Genomic DNA, 21855 nt, shown 5'->3' with positions numbered 1-21855 from the left:
TCACCTTCCCAATATATCTTTACCCTATTCATCTTCTTCTTCCCTAAACCACAACCATTATCTTTACTCTCCCATTCATCTCTTTCAAATCTCTTCATCTCTTTCACCAAAATCACACAAAAATGCCTAGACAAAAGAGAGTTGCTAACAAAACCAAAGCAACTGAAGCCAATAGATTACGAGTTCATTATGGAGCACCGTTCGATATTGAAATGGAGGCGGAGGGCCGAAAATTTCGCCACTTTTCTCATCACAAGATAGAGTTCATCGCCATGCCTTTTATAGATACTGAAACAGTAAACAAATTTTCTTTTACCGAACGTATTGATGAATTTTTAACCGTTCTTGGTTGGACAAAATTTGCTAGCGTGCGTTTTCCTAGTAGTGAATCGCATATTGTGGAGTTTTTAGTCACTCTCAATTATAACAAGAACCGTGGTATTATTTCTTTTCGAAATAATGGTGTTCGTTTTGAGGTCGGGTATGAGGAGATGAGAGAATGGTTTGGTTTTCCTACTCAAAACTTTTATTCAAAACCAAAGACGTTTGATGCACACACGGTTTGGCACTCTTTAACCGACTTAGATGTTTTTTATCCGAAGAACACGTCTAGTAAGTTAATTATGGATAGTTGTATCTTTTTCTTTCACAAATTTTTATCCTTTTCTTTATTTGGTCGGGTTGAAAGTTCAAAGGTGCAAATCCGTGACTTATTTGTGTTAGATTATATTTTTAAGAATTTGACCATCGATAGTATTGCAATGATATTTACTAATTTGGTCTGAGCTTCCGCTTCCCGTAATAAGCAAGTGCCAATGGGTAATTTAATTACCGGTATTGTTTTGGGTGCTCGGGGTGAATTAGCAGATTATCAAAATTTGCCTCATGTTGGTTTGCCTTCCTTGGATATCACGGCACTTCAAAGATCCCATTTGTTGAAAAAATTGGGACCACCCGCATTTATATCATACGAGGATCGTACAAGACGTATTTTTGCTACTTTGGGTGGTGAAGCTTCAAGTTCTCAAGGATTAGGTGCCCACGAACATGATGAGGAATTTTATGAAGAAGAGGAGGAGGAGAATGTTGATGCAAATGCCCAAGAGCAAGCAAATGAGGAACCAAATATTGAAGAACAGGTTGGATGGCAACGTGTTTTGACACAAATGAACGAGAATAACCGTCAAATGCATTTGCGATTAGATGAAGTCGTTGCCAATAATACCGAAATGAGTTCGAGGATAAACACGGTGGATGCCAATATCACTACTTTGAGACGTGAGCACAAATCTACTCGTCGCCGATTGCTCTCATTCTTCCGACGCCAAGGCATTGAGCCTACGCCATCACCATCGAGTTCACCTTGATAGGTTTTATCCTTTCTTTCTTTAACTCATTTTCGTTGTTATTATTATATTATGTTACGTTTGGTACAATTTTATTTATGTTTGGTACAATTTATTATTTTGTTTGAATTTTTCTTACCATATTTTTCATTCTAATTCGTATGATTTAATTTCGTACTATTTTTTGTGTTTTATCAATTTTTGCACCAATGAGAACATGGTCCAAATTAAGTGTGGGAGGAGATATTTCATATTCGTTTTAATTTTAAGTACGAATGAATGCTATTTATTTAAGTATAAATGCATGTTGTTATTAATGTTTAAGTAATGTATATAATGCAACATTTTTATAAACAGAAATGCAACGTTTTTTGTGCAACATTTTTCAAAAACAATGACATTTTCATAAACATAAATTTTTGTTAAGACTATATTTCATATGTTTCAACAATTCAATTTTCAAAATAATGTTTAACATATTTTAAGGTTATCATTATCGTTAGAAATAATATTTCTATACGGGCAATATCTTTTTGAAATATTTTTACAAATCTCCGAAACGATTTTATCAAAACAAAACGTCTCGAGTAAATATATATAAGTAAAATTTTTTTAGTTTCAAATCTCTATTTTATATCATGAGTACATGATAGATATAAATTTTATTTTCAATTTTCAATTAGGTTTATAGGCATAAATCGAACTAACAACTTTAGCTTTTTAGCTCGGTATGATTTTCGTCTTACATTAAAAACCAATTGAAGTTTTTAAGGAAACTTTAGCCATAATACATGTTGAATTTCAAGTCAATATAGGATGAATGTGCTATTTTTCTTTCCCAATTTTATTTACATGTTAATTAAATCAAGTAGTCGTATTCTTAACTTTTGGCCACGATTGAGACCAACCTTATCACAATCGAGGTATGAAAGGAAAGAAAAAGTAAACAAACGGTACTTTTGGCCACGATTGCGACCACCCTTATCACGGTCGAGGTATGAAAGGAACGTTAGAAATTAAAGCAAAATTAAACGTGTTTAAAGTTTTAAGTAACGATTGCGTCCACCCATGGCATGGTCGGTACCTCTTAAACGAACACAAAAGCAAATTAATTCATATAAAGTCACGGACGAGACCACCCTTATCACGGGTGTGACTAAGTAAATATATTAAACCTAAGTCCTTAATAAATCTATATTTGTAATAGTTTAGGTTTGGGAAAGGAAATTTTGTGCTTTGAAATGTCTTGAGATGAAAGATTCAAAAACATGCGTGCTTACACCGTCCCAAATACTTCAATATAAAAATTGAGATACAAGACGAATGATATATCTCTTTTACACTAGCTAGTTTGATACTTTGCGTATAAATTTACCATGAAAAGTTTTTCTTTCGGTTTAACTAATTTAAAGAGGAATATATGGATATATGTTCTATTTATAAAGAGATTGATTAAAGAATAAATTCAGTGAAATTTTTCTCGGGACTAGCAAAAGCTTAAGTGTGGGAGTTTGTTAAGCCCAAAATGTACCTAAAATATCATATATAAATACATTAAATTTACATTGAAATCGTGCTAATTATATTCATTTAGAGTACTTTTACGTCTTTATATACTTATTTGATGCAAGGTACTTAATTATTTGGTTAAATCCAAATAGGAGCTAAAACGGAGCAAAAACGAGAGAAAAACCTAAGTTACGTGCCAAAAATACGTGTTAATCAGAAGACCGATTCAAGGAGACGAGAAGCAGCCGAGAGACCGGGGAAAACATCCCTGTCGCGACTGAGATTCTCAAAATCTCAGTCGCGACACGCTAATCTCAGTCACCGAAATTCGACTTTTGTCAGCCTTCTCCCATGCCCCGTGTCGCGACTGAGATTCTCAAAATCTCAGTTGAGACTGCGAAGAATTCTGCACAGCTTTCATATGTCAAAAATCCAAAAAACGTGTCTGTTCGTTTGGATAAAAGCGACCCTTCATCAGCGGACACGACCCTTCAAACACAACCATTCACCAATTATAAATAAGTGATTCATTTCAAAATTCAATGGGAGTTGTTTGTTATGGAAAGAGAGTAGATATTATGTTGAAGAAACTCTGACTCAGAAAAGAGTCAGATTAGTTTTCAATTCTGTAAAAGCAAACTTGCTGTACACAAGTTATTCTTAGATTAGTTATAAACACAGTAGTGATTAGTTTAGTTTTAAAGATTGTTCAAAGACAACTTCTCATTCTGGTAGTGGACCTAGCGGTCTCTATTCCGAAGATTCAGCGAGAAGAACTAACGGCTGAAGCGCAAAAGGGTTTGACAAACCTACGGAGTTTGAGGGAAAGATTGACAACCCGGATCTCAAAGTTTTTGTCAAAATGCTATCCATGTTTCTTCCTCTCTGTTAACTTGTGAAGATTCACAATTCATTGATAATATATTTATCTTATTCAATATATTCTTTGTGTTGTTATTTTGATGTTATTCTGACAAAATGATTTTCAAAGTAATAAACTGGTGTTTTCATTAAAACATTTTACACAATTATTTTTACAAGGAAACTTTGTTGAACACTTGAAAGAATTAGTTTTTATGGATGATATGATCGTTAGCGCGGCTTATCGGATATAAAATACCAATTTGATTAAGGTAGAAATCTGCTCCGATCCAGAGAGATTTCTATGGTTCAAAGCCATTTAATTGCATAAATTCTTGAATTATTACATGTTCATAATCTTACCAAAGTTATAGTTGCTTTCTTTGCTTAATGCGAATAAGTTTTATACATTTTTTTTATTCTAAACACGAAAGCTTCTGTTTTGTAATTAATTCTCAAGACAAAGTTGTACTCTAAGTTTAATATAATGTTCTCATCTAATCCTAATTAATCCAAACCAATACAATTAATTAAACGATTTTCTTTAGTTAAACCTAAAGACGTGAATAAAACTGAATTAAAATAAGTTTTAGTTAAAAAGCATTCCCTGTGGGTGCGATATCTTTTATTACTACAAGCGTATACCATGCACTTACAGAAATCGCTCAACAAGGCTATAGATCTCACGACGCAATTGAAAAATCAATGGTCCATTACTCTCGCCATATCGTTCCTCCAGTTCCGTCCATAATTTTCTGGCTGTTGGTGCATACAAGAACACATCGGCTAAATCTCTAGACATCGCATTTATAATTCAGGAAAAAACAAGATCATTCTCCTATTTCCACTTCTTGTATGCATCTGATGTCTTATCTGTTGGTTCTTTATCTTGAAGAATATGATTTGACTTGCGTTTGGCGCTCAGAGCGAGAAACATCGATCTCCGCCATGGTATGTAATTAGATCCATTCAAAATCATGCTGACAATAACAAGTCCAGGATTATCATTGCTATTGTTAATAGTTGATGAATTCGAGTTTGAATTCATTGTTGAATCACCTTCTCCTTCCCTGGAATTTAAGTTGCGATTATTATTGGAATCGCTACTTTCAGATCTCCAATCGCTACTTTCAGATCTCCCTTCAGATCCACTCAAATCTTCTTCTCTTATGTTCTGACTGGAATTCAACGCATCAACATACAATTTGGGTTTTCTAGTCATGAGAAATCTTAGTGATGAACATCAAAAGATCTACCATTGTTGCTCTGATACCATTTAAGAAAAAAGAGAGGAAAAGAAGGAGAATATGATTTCTATATATGTGTACTGCTGATAAAATATCAGTTATTTATACAAAATATCACGTGTTAAGGAAATGCTACAAGGCTAATTACAATATAACTCCCTCAACTATTATTATTCTCTAACAGTTGCTTTAATCAAAAGTAGAAAAAGGGAACAAAAAGTGAATGATCCACAAAATGGACATTAGAAACTTTACCTCTTCAAGATAAATTCTAGGAAGATCAAAATTTGGCATATATGATCGACATGCATATCTAATCAGTTCAATCTTAGTTGGTCAATGGAATTCTAAATGAGAGAACTTAAAACTACCACAAAACTGCAAAGCTAAATGATAATTATACAACAAATAGAGAAGGGAGATTAAAAAAAACAAGGAAAAGGGAATGGAGTGAGATTACGTAGGTTGAAATTTTGAGATATTAATTTGAAATGCAAATGCAAATTTGAACCGAGAGATAAGAGTAAAAAAATAATTTAAATATAGTTTAAAGAGAAAATTACAACTCAGCTGTGACATTGATATTGAGCCATATCAATAACTTTTTTTTGGATATTTGTCATTATATTTTATTTATTGTATTATCCAATCTGATTTTTTTTATTAAAAATAAAAGAAAAGTTGAGGAGTTAACCCATCAACTCTATCGTTACTGTTTTATATTATATATAGATTAAAAAATGTCAAATAGAGTAGAAAAATGATAAGGTTGTGATTTGAAGTTGTTATATTTGTTCACATTTCACATTTCACATTTGTTTCCATTTGATTTTTCCACTGTCCAACTAAATGTGATGGGTAGTATAGAGGAAGAGAGAAATTTGAGGTTGAGAGAATAACCTCTCAATGAGATTATTGAGAGAAAATGAGAAGATCAATGTAAGCATTTTGGAAAACCACTTGGTTTTCGTAGGAAAGTTATTGTGTTTGAGGTTTCATAAATTATCTTTTACTTGTTCTTAGTTTCTCCATTAATAAAGTTTTTCATCACCCATAGATGTAGGTAAATTGGTCGAACATGTTATGATACACCCCTTAGGGATTATTCTGTCAGATGAGATGAATTTAGGGAGAGGAGAAGAAGAAAGATAGGAAGAGAGTGAATAAGAGGAGGTAAGTAATTTTTTTCCTGCCTCAGAACCTTTTCATTAAATCTATAAATAACCACAAGGTAACCGAATACAGTTACTAATACTGCCAGCTAATCAAAAGGAAATGATTACATCAAAAGGGAATGATTCTATCAATCACACGTATTCTTTCAGCCATTCTGGTGGTCGAGTAATTCTGGTCCTTTGTCTTCCAGGTTGTATAGCAATTGGTGGGCTGGAGTGAGGATTGGTTGGGCCTATGTTTGATGTATCAGTAAGGCCCGTAACATTACCATCCGCATCAAATAGAACCTTGTCCTCAAGGTTGAAAGATGGGAAATCAGCTAGGAAAGTGGAGGTGTCCTCCCAAGTGGCATCTGAAGGAGGTTGATGCTGCCACTGGACTAGTAGCTGGGGACAGAAACTGTTGCCGACGCGGTGTTTGCAAAAGCCTAGAAGGTTGGCTGGGGTAATCAGTGGTTGCGAGTCAGCGAAATGGGGAGGGAGAGCAACCTGTTGTGAGGAAGGGTCGCCTCTGCATAATTTGAGGACAGAAACATGAAAGACATTGTGTATTTTGGCTGTGGGTGGAAGGTCGAGGCGATAAGCAACAGCGCCAATGCGATCAAGGATAGGGAAGGGGCCAAAATAGCGTTTGGTGAGTTTGTTGGATTGACGGTGAGCTACTGAGGATTGGCGGTAATGCTGGAGTTTCATAAAAACCTAGTCACCGATATTGAAGATGGTATCTGTGCGGTGTGCATCGGCTTGATTCTTCATGCGGAGTTGAGCCCTTTGGAGGTTAGCCTTTAATGTGGAGAGGATAGAAGTTCGGGCTGAGAGGAGCTCATCTAGGGAAGTTATGTTGGATGAACCTTGTATGTAATCTGTCAGGGAAGGTGGTGGCCGGCCGTAGACTGCTTCGAAAGGTGTCATTGCAATGGCGGAATGCCAGGCGGTGTTGTAATGCCATTCGGCCATAGGGAGGAACTGAACCCAAGTTTTGGGGTTGTCTAGGACGAAGCAACGAAGATAGTCTTCGAGGCAGCGGTTGACAACTTCTATCTGACCGTCGGTTTGGGGGTGGTAGGAGCTGCTGGACGAGAGGACTGTTCCCTGAAGGCGGAATAGTTGTTGCCAAAATTGGCTCATGAAGATTGGGTCACGATCAGATACAATATTGGAGGGAAAACCGTGTAGTCGGGCATTGTCACGAAGGAAAATGTCCGCAACGGAATTAGCAGTAAGATGTGGTCCTAAGGCTGAAAAGTGAGCGGCCTTTGTGAGACGATCGACCACGACCATGATTGTTTGTTTACCTGCAGAAGAAGGAAGGTTAGTAATGAAATCCATGGAGAGGAAATCCCAAATTTGGCCTGGGATAGGCAATGGTTGTAGAAGGCCTTGGGGGGCTGAGTGTAATGGTTTGACTTGCTGACATGTTGTGCATTTGGTAATATAAGTGTGAACATCCTTCCGTAAGGAGGGCCAATAAAACTGGGCAGCCAGTCTAGAGGTGGTGCGTTTAATACCCGCATGTCCGCCTAGGGGGGAATCATGGAATTCGTGAAGGAGGAGGTCTTGTAATGCTGATTCTGTAGGGATAAGGATTTTGTTTTTGTAGAAAATGAGGCCATCGCGGGTGGAATAGGAGGGATAGGAGCCTGGGTTGGATTGAATAGTCTGTAAAAATGAGGCAGATGGGGGGTGTTTAAGGTAGAATTGTCGTAAGGCATGGATGAGGGCCAGGATAGGACGGGATATGGCTGATATGTGGTGGTAATGGGAGTCGGGTAAGCGCGAAAGAGCATCCGCGGGCAAATTTTCACGGCCAGGTTTGTATAGGATCTGAAAATCATAGCCGAGGAGTTTCACTATCCAGCGCTGTTGTTCAGGGGTTTGGATGGTTTGGGTAAGTAGGGAGGTGAGGGGTTGGTGGTCGGTTTGAACAATGAATCTTTGGCCCAAGAGATATTGGCGCCATTTGGCTATAGCGAAGGTAAGAGCGTATAGTTCACGAATGTAGGTGGATGAAGCTTGGAGTTTGGGGGAGAGCTATTTACTGTGGTATGCAATGGGGTGGTTTTGTTGGGATAATACGGCACCAATGCCCATTCCTGAGGCGTCTGTCTCGACTACAAAAGTTTTGGAGAAATCTGGTAAAATAAGGACCGGGGTGGCGGTTAAGGAAATTTTGAGCATGTGGAAGGTTGTATCGGCAGTGGCATCCCAGCCAAAGGCATCTTTGCGGAGGAGTTGAGTGAGAGGTGCAGAGATTTGGGCGTAACGGGCCACGAAGCGGCGGTAGTAGCCTGTAAGCCCCAAGAAGCCACGCAATTGTTTTATCAAGGTGGGGGGAGGCCAATCCTAAACGACTTTGATTTTGTCGGGATCGACAGAAACCCCAGAGGCAGATAGAACATGGCCCAGATAGCCAAGTATGGATTTCCCAAAGTCACATTTAGAGGATTTAACAAAGAAGGAGTGGGAGCGCAGAATCTCAAATACCTGATGTAGATGGTTTAGGTGGTCATCCCAAGTGGGGCTGTAAATAAGTATGTCGTCGAAAAAGACCAGGACAAATTTGCGAAGAACATGCTGAAAGGTGGAGTTCATTTCAGACTGGAATGAGGATGGTGCGTTGGAGAGGCCAAACGACATGACGAGGAATTCGTATGCCCCTGGTGAGTACGAAAGGCTGTTTTGGGAATGTCCGGATCGGCTACTCGTAATTGAAAAAATCCTGCTCGTAAGTCCAGTTTAGAGAAAATGGTAGCACCATGCAGTTCGTCGAGTAACTCATCAACAGTGGGAATGTGGAATGTATCACGGACAGTGACGGCATTGAGGGCGCGGTAGTCAACGCAGAAGCGCCAACTGCCGTCTTTCTTTTTGATGAGCAGGGCCGGTGAAGAGAAGGGACTTGTGCTGGGGCGGATAATACCATCGGTAAACATTTCGGATATGAGTTTTTCCATGATATCTTTTTGGAAATGAGGGTAGCGGTAAGGTTTGACATTGATGGGGGAAGTGTTAGGGAGAAGGGGAATTTTATGGTCGGAGAATCGGTTTGGAGGTAAACCATGAGGAATAGAGAAAATCTGACTGTAATTTTGGAATAGAGAGGTAAGAGCTATAGATTTAGTTGGGGAAAGGGAAGTATCAAGAGTAGGGAAGGTGCTAAGGGTTGAGGGTGGGTGGATTGGGTCGATTGTGACGAGGTAAAATTGGGCTGTGGCTTGGGTGTGGATGTCGCGGGTAAGTTGGTTCAGGGTCATTGTAGATAGAGTTGGGTACTTAAGCCCATGGAATTGGATTGGGATGCCCTCATAAGTAAAGCTCATCCAAAGGGCTTTATAGTCGAAAAGAACAGGCTCAATAGAAGCCAACCACTGGACTCCCAAAACGATGTCGGCTCCGTATATTGGGAGGAGATGGAGGTCAACAGGAAAGGAAGTGGATCCGATAGTGAGGGGAAGTTGAGGGCAAATACCACCGCAAAGGAGAGAGTCGCCGTTGCCGACTGTGACTTTGAGATGTGCAGAAGGGTGGATAGGGAGCCCTAATTTCTTAGCGACTCTGGTTTGGAGGAAGTTGTGTGTTGAACCGCCATCAATCAAAATTATGACCGGAGTGTTTTTGATGGAGCCTTCTAAACGAAGGGTGGAGGGAATGAAGTGGGCTTCAAGGGCGTGGAGAGATATGGTGGGTACTGTGTCTGTAGTAGGAGGGGGAAGATTATCTGGTATAGGTGGGGTATAACGGGTGAGGGGGAGTGTGATGTCTGTGGAAGTGTCGGAATAGGTGGGTTCGTCAAATGGGTCAGGTTCGTCGGCTAGTAAACAGAGGAACTGAGGGGTTTTACAGCGGTGGCCAGGCGAAAAAATTTCATCGCAGTTGAAACAAAGGCCTTTGGCACGACGGGCAGCCATTTCGGCTGGTGTTAAGCATTTGATGGGTAGTTTGGTGGTAACAAGGGACTAATGAGGTATAAGATATAGTTTGGCTGGATTGGGGGTGTGGATGGGAAAAGGTATTGGAGTGTGCGAGTAATGGTTTTGGACAAGTTTGTCTTCCAGGATCTTAGCTAATCCTATAGCTTCATGGAGGGTGGGAGGTTTGTGGATAAGCAATTCTCGGCGGATATGGGCTTTAAGGCCGGAAATGAAACAATTACGGAGATTAAGGGTGGTGAGGCCTGTGGTGCGGGTGGAAAGGGCTTCGAATGTTTGTATATAGGCTTGAACGGATGTGGTTTGTGAGAGTTTGTAAAGTGTTTCTTCTGGGTTCATGTAGGTGGAAGGGCCAAAACGAAGTTCAATAGCCTTGACAAAATTTGGCCAAGAGGTGAGTTGGGTTGTGGAATGCATCCACTGATACCACTGGAGGGCAGCGCCAGACATATAGAAGGCGGCGATGGTGAGTTTTTGGTCAGGTGGAGTATTGTGGTATAGGAAGAATCGATCAAGCTGAAATAACCAGCCGATGACGTTTTCGCCGGTGAAAAAAGGAATTTCTAATTTAGGGAGGCGAGGTTGGTTGGGAGTGTATGGTGGGGGTGAGGACTGATTAGGAGTAGGAAGGATGGGAGGTTTTACCTTATCCAGGCGGTGGAGGATGTCGGCCAAAGCTTGTTGGATGGAATCCGATTGATTGGTCTGTTTGGCAATGTTCTCAGAATTTGCACAAACAGAATGAGAAACTTCTTTGGGGTCCTTTCAGTTCTATGTTTCATAAATATTGGGCTTTTTTAGTGGATTGGTTAATTATCTAGTTAAATTAGGAAAAATTACACAGAAATTCATTTTTTAACAACTATATCAATTCACAATTTTGGATTATGTGAAACTAGTAAAATCAGTACTTTTAATATATTTTAAGGATTAGAATTTGTAAATTAGAAATCTAGAATATATTTTCTAGGATTTATGATTTATGTATTGGAGTCTAAAATTTTTAAACTATGGTGTAAAATCATAATATATAGAGAATAATGACATATTAAAAATTAAGTTTGGTAATATGATTTATTTGTAATTTTGTACTTAATTATGATATTCATATATTTAACTCATAATTTTTTCCATGTATTAAAAATTGTATTGATTTCATTATAACCAATTCAATAAAATAAATAAACTAATAAACTAGTTAGTTTGGTTTTGGATAAAATGTTGAACACCCTTAACTGTCGCGAATCTAATCACTCTCATCTTTCACGTCAAAAAACCGTGGATCAAGGTTAATACAATAATTATATCTACAATTTTCGCTTTTTTTTTTTTTGTTGTTGAGAGATTGCAATGAAAATGTCGAAGGATTTCCTAATTTTGTATTATTATTTTATTACTTTCATAGCAACCAAAATAAGCTTCCGTTTGTATTTTTGTTTCTAATTTTGTTTGGGTCTAAAAAATGTGGGCTGGTTCAAGACGATTTGATATATATTTTTTACTTAGAGCATCCACAATGGTTGGTTATAACAATTGTGGATTTGAAGATGAAAGTAATAACAATGTATAACATCCCACTAGAAAGGGGTTGTTATTTAAAATTTTATAGGGTAAAAAAATATCAATTTTTTACATAGAGATCAAACCTGTAATTATCCATGAATAAAAACTATAATTATGTATACTAAAAAAAGCAAATCTGCTTTTGGGTGGAGGGCGCCTCAAGCGCCTGATCAGACGCGTGTAATGCATGCGCTAAATTTGGCGCTTGTGGTGAACTTCTTGTGATATATGTGCCAGAAAATTTGTATGAATTACCGGGAGATTTATCTGGTTGTAACTAAAATTGGTAACATACCAATTTTAGTTACAACCCCTCTAGTGCTTGGTTGTTACCAAGCAAGAGAATGTCACAACTAAATTACAAGCACTAGAGGTGCTCTTATAGGTTGCTTTTTTATTATTGAAATTTCAATAAAGTTGTCACTAATTTTAGTTACTTTAAATTTAAGGATTTTTTTTAATTACTTTGGAGTGCCTAATTACTTGTCTAGTATTAATCCGATACATGTTTTGCTTCCAATTTTGTTGTCGAGACAGAGGGAGAAAAGAAGAGAAATAAGGAGAGAGTAAAGGGTGATATAGAAAAAGCCTAATACACAAATAACTCCATTAACTTGTTTAAATGTTGCAACTGTCCCTTTGAACTTTCAATTGTAACAATTTATCTCTTAAATTTGTCTAATTGTAAAACATAATTCCAAATTACTGACATGGACTGCAATTGAAGAAACACGTGAAATGTAAAAGCTGCAACGCTCATGGAGTATGATAATCAGATCTTTGGCGTGATACGAATCCGGAGAAATATTTTTACGGTTGCTTCGAGTATGGGGTAAAAAAATTCCCAATTTGGAGTTATGTTTTATAATTGGACAAGTTTAAGGGGTAAGTTGTTACAATTGAAAGCTGGAAGAGGCAGTTGCAATATTTAGACAAGTTCAGGAGGTTATTTGTGTATTAGGCGAATAGAAAACAAAGAGGGAGATGGTGATGATGTGTTATTTAGAAATTGAATAAAGGTAAAAAAAAAAAAAATTAGTAAGGGTCAATTTTTTTTTTAATAAATAGAACGATAAAAAAAATCCTTTATTTATTTATTTTTTTTTTATAAGAATAAAAAAAATCCTTTATTATTTGATTAAGATGATAAAAATATCATTTTAACGGTGTTAATAGTTTGGACTATTTTTACCTACAAAATGAAAGTATCCATTTATTAATTTTTAAACCATAAAAATTTATGTTTGAAAATCTATTAAATTATAAGATTTATTTTTATATTTTGACCGTAGTTTTTGGATTTGAACCAAAACTTTTTTTCACTTTGCTTCTTGATTTACGAAGTTTATTTACACAACGTTGTTAAGTTTGAGTAGTCATGGTAACGGATAGTGTATCTGCGGGTACCCGACACTACCCGACCTTAATGGGACTATCCGTACCCTATATAAAAAGGTATGAGACGGGTATGGGATCAAAATCATTATCCGTTAGGGTAATGGGACGGGTATGGGAATACCTAGGAGTACCCGGTACCCGGTACCCGTTACCCGTCATAAAAAAAATTATATTAATAAATATCATTGTTTTTTAGATGTAAGACATGAAATTTAAACCCCAACCATTTATTTTTCAACAATTGAGTGATACCACTAAGCTACTTTATTCTTATTAATTAAGGTTCAATTTATTCAATTTTTAGATTGATGATTTATTAAATTTATAGTTTGTTAAATTTGTAATATTTTTTATTTATTTATTGATTCTTAACGGGTAAGGATACCCGTGGGTACCCGCGAATTAAATGGGAAGGGTATGTGATGCAAAAAGTATACCCGTTAGGGTAATGGGACGGGTACGAGTAATTAAAAAATAAAAGGGTAAGGGTTTGGGAATGGCATTACCCGCGTACCCTACCCGTTGCCATCCCTAAGTTTGAGCTAAAGTGAAATTGAAAACTAGCTTAATTTAAGTAATATTTTTTTTCCCCCTGAGGAATTGAATAGTTTGTTTAATACAATAAATTGATTTGATCCAAATCCAAAATTTAAGATAATTAAAAATTATATGTAAAGTAAAAGTTATTGACATTACTGCTATATATATATTTTTTAAGTGAAATGACAGCTTCATAAGCTACAAAGAGAAAAGATCATACAACTGGTAATTAATGGAAAAATGAACAAGGTGATGACATGGAGAATATATAAAAAGAAAGAATGAAGCAAATCCTCAACTCAAGAACGGAAAAGAGGGAGAAGAAAAGAAGTAAAAGAGAGATTTCCCTAGATGGTAATATCACCGGAGATGAAATAGTGGCTGGAGATGGGAGTGGAGAGGAGAAACTGTCACAACACAAGCAAAGAAAGAACTTCTCCAAAGGAGCAGACAAGTGATAAAGAAAAAGGAAGTGGCAAGCATATACTTTTCCTTTTTCTTTATTTTTCTTTTCATTTGTCAATTTTTTTTTTAATGAAAACGGGAACCAATGGAAAGAACTTACAGGATTAATTCCAACTAGGTTGACACCAACGGAGCTTCCGAACAAATCAAAGGACCAAAGATTATTATTAAAATAAACTGAAGAATACAGAAAGGAAAGCAATGAAACAACCCTATTACATGAAACGAAACGGAAAACTTCGGTTCGATTAGCGTCTTTAAAAACAAACTGAGAACAGAAACTAGGGTAGGAGTTCCACCAAGTGTCCGAGTTCACGGATAACGCAAACTTCGATAAACAATCAGCAATATTACTGCTATATTTCATTTGTTAATAAAAATAGCTTAACAAAAGAAATTGATAAATGTATAAAATAATAAATAATTATTTATTAGTATTGGTAGACGTACATGATTACTCTCTAAAAGAATAGAGATATATGGTGATTAAACAAGTTGAAGAAATAAAATAGTAGTAGACAGAAAAGAAATAAAAGTAAAACTAAAGACCTCTTGCAAGCATATTCTCATAATTTTCAATGGATTGAAGCCTTTGAAGCATGAGTTGCTTCCTGAAATTGTTTATGAAATTCTCAGCACTTTGATTAATATCCATTGATGCCTTCCTCTCTATCTTCTCTGCTGCCTTATTATGAACATCATCATCTTGTTTGGCTTGATAAGGATAGCTATTGTTCTTCTTCATTATATTTGGTTTTCTTTTCTTGGAGAAATCAAAAGCAATCGATAGAGTTTATTTCAGAATATGAAAGGTAATGGGCATTGAAGCCTCCTTTTATATACTAATATATGGGAAATGGAAAAGGAAGTGAGGAGGAAGTGCAAAGTTTCCATCCACCGTCCCTTTTCCTAATCAATAATCAAATCAAGGGCCTAATAAAATATATATGCCACATGGGTCAACCTGTTTATGCTTTTACGTCTCCTTCTCATAGACTAGTCAATATTTGTAGTTTCTTCCCTTTAAAATCCTTTAAATATTTGTAACAACTATTCATATCGTGTGGAATATTCTATGGACACATCTCTTACACGTAGATTAGTATCGCTCTTCGAATAAAAAAAATTAATAGATACCGTCCGATCAAAAGAAAGGAATATTTTTTAAAAATGAAAACGCTATCTCCAACCACATGGATGAATATCCACCGTCCGATCTAAAAAAATAAATATTTTCTAAATATGAAAATGATATCCTCCAACTACATAGTTGAATATCCACTGTCCTTCCTAGTAGTCATACGACTAAAAAATATAACCGTTAGATCAGGATAAACGATTACGCGAAGGACGTGAGGTACATGATATAACGCGTTGCCGCATACCACAATGGTCCAAAGGCTTTAGACCCAATGAAACAGCTACACTTGGCAGCATGCTTGTTATATGGTAGGATGCACCACCTGACGTTGTTATAATCTGAAGATTACAAACTCAACCAAAGGTTGACACGTGTCCGATGAGTTATTAGGGCACATTTATAAGATTACGGCAATTATCTATGATAGCCACTATAAATAGATAAGATGTGTATTCTGGACGATGTATGTAAACGCTACACAATTAACAATATTTCTATTGCCTTCAACCTTTGTTAACTTAAGCATAGGAGTAGGTTCGCCGGATGTCGGCCCCTCTTTGACCAGCTGTTATTCTCATTTCAAGTCAATGAAGAAGGTTCCAGAAAATTATACATATTATAAGACATCATTTGTGCGGTGAATATGGACGGGTACGTATTCCAAAAGAGCAATGTTTCCACCTACTAACTTGGGTCAAGGAGCTTCGACCATCCGACCTCTGGGGTCTATCATCCAAGGAGAAGGGGTGAAAAAATCTCAACCAGATTCTTGACAGATCTCCCACGACCAACACCATCAGGATCCTATAGACCCTTAGCACAAACGGTTCCTCGATGAAATCAGCGAGCAATATAGTCAGAACCTCAACCAGGTTCAACGTGATATGGATGGCATCAGAGCAAAGCAAGCAGCGGAAATGACCGAAATGAAGGAAAAGCTAAGAGTGAAAGAAAAAGGCTATACATCGTGCAAACCGAGAACACATTTCTACCACAGTGCAACTTTCCCTTCAATAGACTGACCAGCATGTGAGGATTTAAACTATTAATAAATTTAAGGCTTTATCAATATTCTCACAATTAATTGGATAGCACGAGGCACTCAGAATCAGAGGCAAACTTAGTTAGCTGTTTTGAACAAAAGCTAAGCTTAATGGATTTAAACACTTAGGCTGCGCAACTGAGTGCAGCCTCTATGTGACTTGATTAAGTATGCTATTGAGTACAATAGTCAGAAGCACAAGTTATGTAATTTAAACACAGAAGCAAGCAATACAATTATATCAGAAGAAAAGGGTTAGAGAAATTGTTACACAATGATTTATCCTGGTTCAGCCTCCTGCATACATCCAAACCCTAGAGTATTTTTCTCTGAGTTTTAATCGACTAGTAAACTCTTTCCAATAGGTAGAGCACAAACCCTTACAATAGATACAAAACCTCTATAAAGTACATTCCTTTACACTCAACACTCAGCTATCTATTCTCCTCTCTTTCTGTCTACTTATCACCGAAGCAAATAGAAGAGCTTCTGAACTTTCTAAGCCATAGGTTTTGTTCTAACTTAGAACATAATGAATGAACTTAGAACTTTTACACAAATGAATACAATGAGTGTGTATATAATCTTGCCTTGATTTTGGAACTTCAATAATGATTCTCTCTTGAATTTAACATTGACGATCAAGTCCAAATGTAGCAAATGATAAGGCTTTTATAGTGACACTTTGAAGGCTGGTTATTTCGAATTTTAAAATAACCGTTAGAGGGAAACGACTCTTCTGTCCCTTTCACCCTCAAAGCCCAGTGTCCTCAGCCAATTGTATTCCTTCTCCTTTCCATTATTTTGTCTAAGATGCCACGCTTCTGATCTTGGACAGAGGTAATCTATTTGTCTAACCAAATCAGGCAAAGATTCTAGGTTGACCAGGAAACAAGCCGTCTGACCTTCTGCTTTTTTCTTTATTTTGTTATACTTTGTTAGTTGCACAGAGTCAGCGTCTAGTCTTGTCTCTTGTGCCTTGATCTTCTGTCCTCTTAATAAGTCTTCTCTTGAGGCATGGCCTTTGATCCATCTTTTAAGGCATTTGATTATTTCTTTTAATCTTACACTTAATTTATCAAAACACTTAACAACCACATTAGTCCAAATAAATCAATATTTAATTTTAATATGTTATTAATTATGGGAATATTAATTTTCTTTAATATTTTTGTCATAATCAAAATTAGTGTGGAAATGTGTTTCAACATAGTCCATCCACCATGAGGCCAAGTAATGGTGCACGTAATGGGCTAGTGCCAGTCTCCAAGGCGACCATTACATGGATTTGACACAATAAATCCCTAGAAGAAGAGATGAGCCGAAGAGGCGACAAAGGGAGGAGGATGATAAGCCCATTAATAAACTTGAGATGTATGTATAGCATACAAAAATCACCGATCCCTAAGATCTAGCATATAATGTAGAGATTAAAATTAGGGAAAAATACCTTTCACCTTTCGTGGAGTAGTTAAAATCCTTTGAACGATAATAAGGAGTTGAAGAACGAACTCTCTCTATTTAGTCATTTGCGAAATAGGATCTACCCCTTGCAATCATTGGAATCAATATTCACTTATCCATATCAAGGTCCTAAGTTGAAACATATGTATAGGGGGCGGTTTTAGTTTTTGAAAGGAAGAACAATTTTCTTCTTTCTATCTCTGATAATAGTTTTTCTGTCTACTTGAAACTTTCAGTTTTTGTGTTGATGTATCAAAAACTATTTCAATACCAAGTCTAATTAGAGGGAGGGGGGGATACTAAGTGATAGGGATAGGGAGTGTGTAGTTTTTTCTCCTTAAAACACACACCCATTATCCATTAATCCTTTATTTAATATTTTGTTAATTAAATAGTTTTTAATATAATATAATTATCTTATAATTTAATTATCAAAACATTTAACATAATCCAAAATAAATTTATATATATATAACTATTTCTTGGAGTATTCGACAAGCGTGGTTGCATTGTCTCAGCATTTGTTCTAGGATGAACATTCTCTTTTCGCACATCTTTAGGGAAAGAAATATAGTTGATGATGCATTGACAAAATTTGGAGTCTCTTCCTCAGTGATCAATTGGTGGCCTTCAGCTCATGCTTTTTGTCACAGATTTATCAATGATGACATTTGTAATATTTCACATTTGCGTTTTTCTTGACTTTTCCTAACTTTTCTCCTCCCCCCTTCTTTTTGTTTGTTCTCATTCCTCTTCTCTTGTTCAAACACTCACTCTTTTCTTTTATTAATATATTACGGGTTTGACAGTTCTTGGGCCATGGATGCTATCCCCATCCAGGTTGTCTCGTCCCAATTTCTATAAAAAAAACCTTTAACCCAATTACTTTTAATCAAATCCAATTTGATTAAATATGTGCCTAATTATAAATAATATCCAAAATATTGTTTGTCTTTTAACTAAAGTATTATATTAGAATTAATTATATATATATATATTGTTGGGGTTTAGTGTCTTATAGACAATTGTTCTAGGATATGAACTAGCTGTAAATGAATTGTTCTTTATATCATTTGTTTTAATAAGATATGGTTTCATAACTGTATAAAGGCAATTTCTTTTAAAGAACTAAATAAGTCTAATAAAAGGAAATCCCTAAGTTTATTTAAAGTGATTATAAAGTGTTCATACAAGCATGAAGTGAGACGAAACATTATAATAAACTAATAAACTTAAAACCACCCCAAGTCAAGTGATATGTTTTGAATAGGGATTGACATAACAATGTTAAGACTTGCATGTAACAATGTTTTCTGTCGAGACAGAGAGATGATCTCACAAGCTTCAGATATGCAGATATATGGACAGTTACATGGATCCAATGAAAGGGGTTCATTAGGATTAGGGACCCGACTTGAGATAACAGGATGGAGAGATTTATCTTTGTCACCTGTTTATCTCATTGGTATTAATAGGTATAAGTAATCCTCAGACTCAAAAGAATGTTAATTAGTGATTCTAGATTATGGAATGTGATGCTTTGATCCTGTTGTAACACGATCCATAACATGGATGACTCTGGGGTGTGTACGACAGACGTTGGGTATCACAGGAAGTAATTGCAGGATAGTTAACATTGGATTGAGCATTTGTCACTCCTGATAAATGGGAGATACGTCCAAGGATCGCTTGTGGAAGACTTAACTCTAAATCCTTGCAGGGTGATAGCTTAAGATTTGAAATGCAGATTTCACTTAACCTATCTAATTGGAGTTAACTCGGCATGTACAAGTAAAACGAACGTCTCGCTATATATGACTTGACATAATCCATAGTCATAAGATTCTGTTCAAGGATGTAGTTGATAAATGATCGAATTATACTGTAACTAATACGAAAAGGTCAACGACGGAATCAACCTGTCTTCTTATAGCTCTGGGGGAATGTTTCAGATCTGCTAATCACAGTTCGTGCACTCATTCCGTTATACAAAAATTGAATGTAATTTTGAGAAATTAATTTAATAGTTGTATACGGCTAGAAGCAATAAGAACCTAATGGGTCATACATAAGACTTGGAACCAAAAAGAGGAATGGATATTAATTAATTGATAGAAGCCCAACTTAGTCCACTAAGGCCCATATATGGAGGGGGTGGGGGGGCGAAATTCATGTATTAGGACACATGTGGGAATTAATTTAATTTCAACAATTTTAATTAGATTATAGTTATGGATTAAATTAATTATAGGATAATCAAGTTATAAGGTTTATTGAGATTAAATTGCTTCTAATTATTATCCTATTAAATAAGTTAATATTATCTTTATATATTTAGATATAATTATAGATAATAGTAACAAGAGTATTATTCCGAATATAACTCTTAATAGGTAACCTAATTCTATCTAACTAGGGTTTAGATACAAGAGGTTATATATAGCCCTTCCATTGCAAATTTCGGCCAATGCTAGTCTCTCTCGTAGACTGCAAATTTCGACCCCTAGAGTAGAGGACGGAATTCCACCGATTGATTCCATTCGATTGATTTTATCTCTTCATCTTTCTCCTTGATCTTGTGTTGATTAATTAGAGGCAATCTATCTTGATTGCTATTACTTGGTTGAGTTCTAATCATTTACTTATATGTTTTTGTTATGTTCATGAAAGTAGAAAAGACATACAAAAGGAGAAATTCGTTTTGCTCCTCCTACATCGGGTCAGTTCACGATTTCGCGGATTCCCGGAGATTTAACCGTCGGATCGTCACGAATTTTGGACAGGAGATTCTAGACATATTCTTCCTTGTTTTCACCGTCGGGATTGTCGTTCGGAGGTCTAGAAGGTCTGTTCGGGTAGGGGCAGATTGGTAGACAGTTTCCATCTCTTTTGAAGTTGTGGGCACTTCGTTTGCAACGGTAGATTGATCGTCATAAAGGTATTTATGTTCAATCCCTCCTTATATGAAATAACGATTAACGGATCTTGGGAAAAGGAAATAGGTAAAAATTCTATATTTCCGCTGCCAAACGTTTGCCTATTTTCCTTCATATATAACATCTAATGTTATATTATAAAATTCTAACTATAGTATTTAGTATTGTTATATAAAACTATATATAAGTATATAAATGTATATTATCCAATAATATATATTCTGAATTTATATTTCCAATTTAATCTAATTAAACCGGAAACTAAACTTCAGATTAACCTCACCCTTATTGTTTCTTTGATTTGTGCCAAACCAAAAAACATTGTTCAGTTGGGCCCAAAAAACACTATTCTATCATTTCTTAAGCAACACCCTTCATTCCATAGTCATTCCATTCCACGAGCGATCTATATAGGTATATCTCGAGGTGGTGGTTAAACCAAACTTTTCGTTCGTCTAATCCATCGGTAGGTTTTAGCTAACCTCTATGACCATCCAACTTAGATATTTATCTCGTGTTCAAAGAATGAGACCTAATAGTAACCTTATAGTAATCCTTACTAAATGATATCACATTGAACGTGAGGCATGGTACTGTCATCCTCATATAATAATAAAAAATTTCTTGATCTCTTAGTAAATTGATAAGTTCGAATATGCAATATCCATTAATTCATTCGGATGTGGCCACGCTCTTTTCAGTTTCACTAATCAAGTGGTAGGTGATATCTGCTCTCTTTCAGGTGAGTAGCAATCCCCGCACTTCACTCATGGTCCCTCAATATGATTCAATGCATACCTAGCTAACCCATACCTGGCACCAAGTTACTAGCCCATTAAGTAATAACAAAAGCACGCATTGTCTCATCCATATCCCATAGTGACTTTTGGTCTAAGGATTCATCTACGACCGCTACATGAGAACCACATATGACATTGATAGCCATGTGGTGTTCTCATAGCAGATCAATCCATAGTTTACTTAATGCCATTGGTTTGACACTCCATGTCTCAAATCGGTAAAACAACATCACAACTAATGCACATAATAATCTTTAGTTAATTTTTGTTCCCATAATAATAACAAATTGGGATATTTAGATTAGTATCTTATTGCCATACGATTTCACTTGACCAAGCCCTCAACCCGTCAAAAGTGTGCAGATCATTAATCTTGGATACTTTGTTAATCATCTTGCACAAGTAAGTATGACTTGACAGATTATTGCCTTACAGTTAA

At 36.2% G+C, this 21855-nt stretch overlaps 1 protein-coding gene across 1 annotated transcript; it reads right to left on the bottom strand.

The window, feature by feature from the left end:
• Positions 1-14438: 14438 nt before the first annotated feature.
• LOC136223605 (uncharacterized) lies at positions 14439-14944 on the bottom strand. Its single transcript, XM_066011705.1, has one exon. It carries the CDS (start codon positions 14776-14778, stop codon positions 14575-14577), a length of 204 nt encoding a protein of 67 aa, XP_065867777.1. The 5' UTR covers positions 14779-14944; the 3' UTR covers positions 14439-14574.
• Positions 14945-21855: the final 6911 nt, after the last annotated feature.

Source organism: Euphorbia lathyris, chromosome 3 (genome assembly GCF_963576675.1).
Source record: "Euphorbia lathyris chromosome 3, ddEupLath1.1, whole genome shotgun sequence".
In the NCBI taxonomy this organism is placed as follows: Eukaryota; Viridiplantae; Streptophyta; class Magnoliopsida; order Malpighiales; family Euphorbiaceae; genus Euphorbia; species Euphorbia lathyris.
Note: the sequence above shows the minus strand (reverse complement) of the source record. Positions and strands in the feature narration are given on the sequence as shown.